General features: G+C 43.0%; 1 protein-coding gene across 3 annotated transcripts in view; it reads left to right on the forward strand.

Moving 5' to 3' along the window:
• Positions 1 to 7855, forward strand: part of DNAJC13 (DnaJ heat shock protein family (Hsp40) member C13) — a 109646-nt gene extending 101791 nt beyond the window's left edge. The window contains exons 56-58 of one of the 3 annotated variants that reach the window (XR_004904219.1): positions 898 to 997; positions 5957 to 6065; positions 6981 to 7114. Coding sequence is in view for 2 of the 3 variants with exons in the window: in XM_028519013.2 (XP_028374814.1) it covers positions 898 to 997; positions 6981 to 7087 (207 nt within the window). In the remaining variant the exon portion in view is untranslated. Of the gene's footprint in view, positions 1 to 897; positions 998 to 5956; positions 6066 to 6980 lie in introns of all 3 variants that reach the window. The other 2 variants (XM_028519013.2, XM_028519016.2) reach the window with 2 other exon arrangements.
• Positions 7856 to 8464: the final 609 nt, after the last annotated feature.

The following is an 8464-nucleotide window of genomic DNA, read 5'->3' on the forward strand; positions in this document are numbered from 1 at the left end:
ACCTTCACAGTCAATCACCCGCACTGTTGCTTCTTTCCAAGGTTGGGACAAGGAGCCTCTTAGACTCCCATGGCCCCCATGTACATCTCTACTTTAACGCTTACCATTAAATTACGTGGTGCTGTCTCTCCTACTGGACTGTAAACATTTCAGAGACAGACTGTCTTTTCTCATCCTGTGTCCAGTGTGTGTGGTACATGCAAAGTGCACGATGCACATTTGATTTGAACATTGATATGCAAAGGATAATCTCTAAGTTAGAATTTCCTAAACTTTAAAGTCTATGTACACAGAAAGAAATATGTCTTTCATTTTAGTTCAGGAGACACACAGCGTTATTTATAATTGTGTGTATATTAATAATTACAGAGCGCTATCCATTTTACATGTGATCCTCTGATGCGTACTATATTAACCTATTTTCTGAAGTGCATTGATCACAATTGTCTTAATGGACCCCATAAACTACTAACAGCTGTAATTTGTAATTACATAATCTAGAATTTGAAAGACAACTCTAAGTTTTAGCTTGAGTTCGCAGTGTCTTCTCACCACACCTGTCCTCAGGAATTGCAGGGGGCTATAGCATGCTGTCAGTCAGTTGTCACTGTAACGCGAAAACTTCCTGCCCAAATCACACACGAGTCAGTAAATGGTAGGTTTAAAATAACAGAGTCCAAGTTTGGAGGGAAGGCTGACTTAGGGGCTTCCTCGGGCTTAGTTTAATGAGCTGTGCCTGGTGTAGAGGGTTTGATGAGTGCCAGGTTTTAGTCCATCTTTGGACCTCCTGAGCTGGCCCTCTTCTGTCTTGGAAGTTTGCTTTTTCACTTTAGTTCCATCTTTCAGTATCCAGTTCTTAATTTATTTAAGTCTCAAGAGTTTGCTTTACTTCCCTAGGTGAATGAAATCCTGTCCCGTTCTTCAGTCTGGAGTGCCTTCAAAGATCAGAAACACGATTTGTTTATTTCTGACTCACAAACAGCAGGATACCTCACAGGTAAATCACACCTAATTGGTTACCCTAAGATATGGCAGAGGCCACCCACACCTTCCTTTTGCCCTGACTAGACTAAAAGAGCATTTAGAGGGTTTTCCTAGGCTACTGCCTGTCCTGGAGGTGCCGTGGGCATGCAGTAGACCTCTGGGTTTCGTCCTGGACAGCATGGGAACTGCAGTTGTGTTGAATGTGTGCTGAAATGTGAACTCTGCTCAGGTTTCATTGAATTAATCGGTGGTGTCATAGGTTATGTTTGGAGCATGGCTTTATTAAATTGTTTATCTTGAACATGTAAAAATTGTGGAGAAATATCTAATCAGAAATAATAGTCTCAGAAACATGGTAGCATCATTCCATTTCTGTCAGAAAAACAGATTGTTTCCGAATATGTATACTCATATGTGAAATATTTTTCTTCTAAGTTTCCAGTGATTAATTTGTACTTTCACTAAATATTTCTGGATAATCCTCTCATGGGAGGAAATATGAGGTACTGTAGAGGAAAGGATGTTTTATTTCTTAAGGGTCAAAAGGTAATACAGTTTCGAAGCTCAGGACATTTGTTCATTTGACACACTAATTGCAAAATAATTTTAAAATACTCATTTTCATATTGGCTTCTGTTTAAAAAGAAAAGTGTCCGCATTCTGTTGCCATGTGCTGAAAATAAAATAGAGTCTTTGGTATAAATGAAGTATATATGGTCTTTGGTGTAAAGGTTTTCAGTTGAAATTAACCCCAAGACTAGGAGGTGGTTCTTGCTGTCTGCCTGAAATTGTAGCAGTTGCCTCGTGAACAGTGTGGGTTTGGACTGTGCAGGTCTACTTATATGTGGATTGTTTTTCAGCTGGCCCATGAAGTTGAAACCCATGTTGTTCAAGGGTCAACTTCAAGGTTGGGAATCCGTGCACGAAGAGGGCTAAGTGTAGTTATACTTGGACTTTCAACTGTGTGAGAGGTGGATGCTCTTAACCCCGTGTTGCTCAAGGCCCAACACTACATAAAAAAATGTCAGCCCTGAAATCCTCCTCTAACCAGAGATAATGTAGGTAAATTGAGAGAGAAAAATTATTGCCTAGTGTCTCTCACACCAGTGTGATTATTCTAATTACACAGCTAGTGTAATTAGATTGCTAGTATAGGTGTTTCTACGTCATGAAGACTGAACAGTTGTCCCCACTCTTTCTCCTTTGTCCCCCTCCACCCAGCCCCACCTCCGCCCCTTCTCAGTCAATCCCTGACTAAATCTTGAATATTCAAAAATAAAGACTTGGGGGAAAGTTTTGCTTGGTTTTTATTTTAGAATAGGTTATGATACAGCTTTTGACCCCACTGTGACCCCTTTAATATTAACCCACTAGAATTTATAAGCAGAGCCCTAAAATTTGTAAACGTGGTCCTTTGGCTGCTGGTCATATGTGTAAATTAAGAGTGGGATGTTACAGGTTTCCCCTCTAACTTTCCCACTCCCTGTCCTGTGATTTCTGTGGCGAGAAGGACCTGGAATAAGGTCTTAGTCTATTCCATATTTCTTTCAAATTTGGTGTAGAGCTGTAGCTTATAATTAGGAAAATGTTCTTGTAGGCACACTAGAAACTACCTCTTTAGACTTTTTCCAAATGTTTACATAATACCTCATTCTTGTGGCATTACACTCATTACTTTGTATTAAAATTTGGAGCATGGTTGTATTAAATTGTTTATCTTGAACATGTAAAAATTGTGGAGAAATATCTAATCAGAAATAACAGTTATGATTAGAAAATCTGCCTTGTTCTGGCTAAGCCTAAGCTTGTTTAAAATTTAACCCTAGAAAAGAGTAGAGTGTAGGCCTCTCCTAATTCTGTCTGTTCCCCGTGGTAGCTACCATGCGTTGACTTGACTTGGTGGGATAAAAGACTTCGAGGAGGGGTCTCTGACATGCCCACCGGCTGTGGACCACAAGATCTGTGGTTAGAACATGGAAGATACAGGGGCTTATCTTCAGAGACCTAGGCTTCCTTTAGAAATTATTTTGGCCCTCACCCTCGTCCGAATTCCCTAATAGTCACTCTAGAAAAAGAAGAGTGAGCCAGGGTTCCTGTCTGTGCCCTTCGTTTTACTCGGGTCCCAGGTCCCAGGTCCGCCTCTGAAATGCGGTGCGAACGACAGCTGTGGTGAGTTATGTGGGTGGAAGAGGGTTGGGGAAAAGAAAGGCTGCTGTTCACAAATTTCTTCAAGTCCTTGGGCTGGCTCAAGGCACGGGTTTCACACAGAGCCGGTCACGATGGTGTAACTCTCTACCTGGGAAGGGTCTCGCGTGGTTGCAACCGTGCAGAAGGCCACTGCTGAAGCCTACGGGCGTGTCAGTGCGGGACGGTCTGGATTGGCTGCCACCGCATTGGCCCCGGTACGGTCCAGTTCTTAGTGCGTCATCGTTCTGGGATGTTCTTTTCTTGAGATGTTAGTTGAGAAGCTTTTCCCATGAGCTCTGGTCTGTCCTGTAGAAGGACTAATTCTGAAAAGTTCAAGTGCTACCGAGTGAACTGATGTGAACTTACTGCTTGGGTTGCCCGTGTTATGTGTGTGGGGGGGTGGGTTTGCATTGATGTCTTGTGTGACATGAGTTTGATAAAGGGGGGCAAATACTAATGATGGTGAAATCCCATTATGTGATCGGATCCCCATGGAATATATACCATGTTTATGCTGAAGTGGAATTTTAAATGCACCCCACCCAACCTTGAGAAGATTTAGGTTGTACCTGGCCCCTCTCTGATCAATTTGCAAATGAATTAAGGTGCTGTGAGAACATCACCAGCCCTTCCTTCTGGTGCTTTTGGGTGAGTGAGACAGGTAATGGCATTTGCTTAGGAGATGGGGAAAAATAAAGGAAAGTTAATCATTATTTTGAAATATAAGATGAGAATGAACAAAAATATATTTAATGATTTTCCTCTCCCTGGCTGCCTAGCAAATGTTCATTCAGTCACATGTTGAGGATTTGAAGCAAATATGTAAAAACGCCCTTGGCAGGTTACTGGGTGTTGGTGAATCAGGATGAGACTCCTCAGGTGAGGCTGGCTCTCTGGCCTGGGGTGCAGTTTTGTTTTCTGATCAGTGCCCATCTGAAAGGGCCTCAGCAGTATTTCACCCGTGGTGCAAAGAAGCTGTGGTTGCTCATTATCCAGGGCCCCGGGTTACTTAGCCATTTATCAGGTTCTAGAAGAACTGGGTACTGACAAGTTAAAGGCCCTATAACAACAATTTCAGCATTGAGTGACAGTTCTCAAATTACATCATCTGGAAAACCAGTAGATGAAGGAAGAACAGGGGGAGGAGGAGAAGCAAGACAGAGTGAAGGTGCCTTTCGGAGCTGGAATTGGAGGTGAAACTTCACTTACATGCACTGAGGTAGAGGCACGTGGAATAGTGCAGCTGGCTTCCTAAGGCCATTAAAGGGAGAGTGGGTACAATTCTTGGACCTCTCCTCAAACCAGTCCTTTAGTTCTTTGAAGAGTTGGTTTTTATTACATTCTGCTTTTCTTTTTACTTCTGTCCAAGACAGGATGTTAGTGCTGTTAGGAAACAGGGGCCATGTCAGGAAAGATTCCCTGAGGTCGTTGTCACTTCACTGTAGGACACTGGCTGCTGCCGCACGGCTTCCTTTTTCTCTCTCTTCCCTGCTGAGAACCCCGTGTTCCTTTCCACCCGGGCTCACGTTCCTTCCACGACTCCCTCATGGCAGCCAGTTCCATTTTGTGGTGTTCTTTGTTAATTTTTCATCTTTTCTCACTCTTTTTAAGTCTGACAGCCTTGCATACTATCACCACATGTTGCACTTTTGGCGACCCTTCCTCCTACCTTTCTCTGGAGGGACACAGCTGCTCTGTCCTACCCCAGTGACCAGACTGTAACTTCTGGCCCCTAGAGACCAGACACGTCCTCTAGGAGGCCAGGGGGTCAGGGGGAGAGCACCTCCGAGTCCTAAAGAAGCAAGTGATAGGGCCAGAATATTCTGGATAATCCTTCGAGACCCATCATTTCACAATGTAGATTTTAACCCAGAAGTTCCCAAATGTTTTTATTCCAGTTCCCTTACTATCGTAGTGATTTTTTCATCTGTCCCTAGACAAAAAGGAAACCTAATAGTTAAGTTTATTAAGTAGTCATGTCCAACTCTTACCTTGAAAGTTGTTTTTTGTATGGTGTCCAACAGGTATCCCTGTGTATCTCAAATTAAAAATACCCGGCAGCACCTGGTGAGTTTGCCTGGGGTGGCTCAACACACAGTTTCAGAACTGTAGCCTACATCCATTTTCTACACGTAACACTCAGGATTTACTCTCATATCTGCTTGTTTGATATGAACCAAGTTGAGCCCGTCATCAGAAGTGCTCAGGAACTGTACTGGTCTGGAGCGTTTCGGGTCCTGTTCCTAAGGGTTCCTTCCATCCTTGTTGAGACCTATCTGCTACTTTCCTAGTGATCTTGATGCCGGGAAGCGGTAGGTTGGTGGAAGCGATGCAGTAGTGTGGTGCCGTTGCTCTGACCACCGGCGTGTGGACCCCGTGGTCTTTTTCCTGAGCAGTCTGCGGAAGAGCTGGTGCCCGGGCTGCTGGCAGGCAGGGGATGATAGATGCAGGCTCGTGGGGCCTTAAAGAGGGGAGATTCTTCCTCCAAGTTTTATCAGTTCAAGGGTTCGAGCACCTGAGTGCTTGCGTGGCATGTTCCAGCTCACGCAGGCTGACTTGTCTCTGGCCGAGTCACCACATGCTGGGCACACAGTGTTCTCACAGCGCTATGAGCCCTGTCGCACCCTCGATGCAGATGCTTGCGAGGTACAAAGGTGATGACCCGAGTTGTGCCCCTTCTGTCCTCCATCAGTCCCTGTTACGCCTCAGCCTTCATCAGACTGTTCTGCTGTGTGCCCCTCCTCACGACTTCCTGTGCTGCTTATCTTTCTTTTTTCCCCCCCAGGTGTCTCTCCTTCCCTTCTAACTGGCAGCAGCCCCCTTCACCTCAGGAGCGGACTTTAGATCCGCTCCGCCAGGCAGCTTGCTAACTTCTGTGTAGCTCTCTGGAGCAGGTAGAGAACCATTTTGCTAAATGCATGCCGCTTCCACTGCTTTTCTAGTCCCAACCCTTCAATGTTCCTTAGCTGTTTGCCTTGTCTCCTACAATTTCAGCTGTGAAAGTATTGCTGAGCATGCGTGTTATGCTGCCGTGTCCCTTGCAAGTACTCTGTGCGGTTTGTGCAGCGATTCTGCGATGTAATTAAATGTCTGCAATGTTCACGATGAACTAGAGGACCTAAAGCCATTACATGCTCACAGGAGACATCTTGATAAATGCTGGCATTAATAACATTTTTATGCAGTAGAGATCGTTAGAATCAAGGAAGAAATATAAAACTAAAATCATGATACCTTTTCCTGTAGTATTCTTGTTTTGACCTATGTTCCAAGCCTTCCTTTTCTTTCTGAGACCTTGGTGTAGCAAACCTTGTTCATTTGGTGTTACTTGTTACAATGGAATTTCTTTGCACCAAATGAAAACAGGTTAACTTGATGGACAGTTTTTGTTGGGGATTTCATCAAGTACGACTTTTGGATGGGCTGACGGAGTATAGACAGTTTCTTTCCTCTGTTCCTATTTTTTTTTTTTTAATTTGACATAGCTATCTTTCAGTGTCCAGGAATTTTTGAAAAATTGAACTTCCCAGATGTAAGAAGGGAAATTTTTTCCATATTTTCACAACAGTGTTACTGTCCAGCAGAAATTTTGAAATAATTTTTAACCTTGTCACACAGTAAAAGCAAACCATGAAAATACTACTAAGTATACTGTTTATTAGTGTTTAGTTGTACATTTAGGGAATTACAAAAGATGACCAGTTTCTTGTGATGGGGTTCTTGATGGGGACCTGACCTTTTTATAAAGGTCAGTGTTTTCATGTGGCCCTGCTCTCCAGAAGGCATGTGTTTTCCTTTCTCTCTTGCAGGACCTGGGGTTGCTGGCTACCTCACTGCAGGGACATCCTCGTCAGTCATGTCTAATCTGCCGCCTCCTGTGGACCACGAGGCAGGCGACCTTGGCTTTCAGACTTGAAACGTCCATGAAAGACAGTGAACGCTGAAAGGCCAGTTGGTGCCCAGTCCACATTCCTCCAGCTGATAACGTTGAAGCAGACTTCTTACTGCCTTTCTCCTGATTTCATGACAGTGTTATTCCTTTTTCTATGAATATATTTTTATTTAGGAAAAAGTCAGTAATTCTAATTGTATCACATTATAAGAAAGCACTCTGTGGATCGACCTAAGTGGGTACACAAGAATTTTTTTTCTTGATGGATGTAAGCACATTTTGTTCCTTTGTATCTGTTTACAAGACTGTGAATCAAACAGACAAAACTTCCTTCCTAGTTTTTATAATGTTTTTTTTTTTTTTTAATTAGCCTGACTGTGAGGTTGAACTACAGTCAGCAGAAATTGGGCTAAGTCACTTGTCCCTGGAGAAGGGTCTTTTCCTCTCCCGAACTGAGTCCGCACGGCTGTCCTCCTCCGCCGGCCGAACACTATTGGGTCAGTCCCTGTGCCTGGTCACTGGTACCCTCCCCCTCAGTCGTTAGCCTTCCGAGCGTTCGCACTGCACATTGGTATAACTGGCTTTACCAAATTGAAGGAAAAGGAGCTTGTGCAAAAAAAAAAATTTAAAGCAAATGTCAAGATGTTATGTAAGAGATTAGTGTAATTGTGAAATGTTCTATACATTATCACTTATATAAAGCTTTCTATATTGAATGTACATTATACAGATCATTCATATGTGTATATAAAATTTTAAAAATAAAGGGAATTGACTGCTTTGTTAATGAGATACATTGTTTTGGTTTGATTTTTCCCTTTGATGACCTCACATATCTTTATTTCTAAGATTCAGTGGTGATAGGAAACAGACTTCACCTCACATTCACAGCTCCTCGTACAGAGAGCCACACTGACACGTCCGAGCATTTCTACCTCCCTTCGTTAATATTTTAGCCATATCTGAATTTCCAGAAACAGCACCTCATTTATTTTCTAGACAGTATTCAGGAATGGGTCAGGCTGTTAATAAATATTTTAATATGTGTGACAGAGACATTAATTCCAATGTTTTTAGGAGATGAAGAACTTAAAGATCAAGAGGACATTTCAGATAACACAGGTCTCAGCACATAGGCCTTCTGGTGCGATGTCAGACTGCAGGAAGACATTGAACTTGGCGCCCATGCAGGTGCTTCAGAAAGGAGGAGGCACGCTCCAGACGTGCAGGTCGCCTCAGATGTAAGAGCCACGTTTGTTCTGCAATTGATATGTAAGGAGAACTAGGCAAGAGGACTTATTCCTGCGATTAATTGCTAGTTCAAAATTTTCCATCAGATTCATTGTCTCTCAAAGTAAAGATTGTGAAGTAATATAGCCCTGTAAATTTTTTAATAAGTAA

The sequence above is a fragment of the Phyllostomus discolor genome, chromosome 7, assembly GCF_004126475.2.
Source record: "Phyllostomus discolor isolate MPI-MPIP mPhyDis1 chromosome 7, mPhyDis1.pri.v3, whole genome shotgun sequence".
Taxonomy (NCBI): Eukaryota; Metazoa; Chordata; class Mammalia; order Chiroptera; family Phyllostomidae; genus Phyllostomus; species Phyllostomus discolor.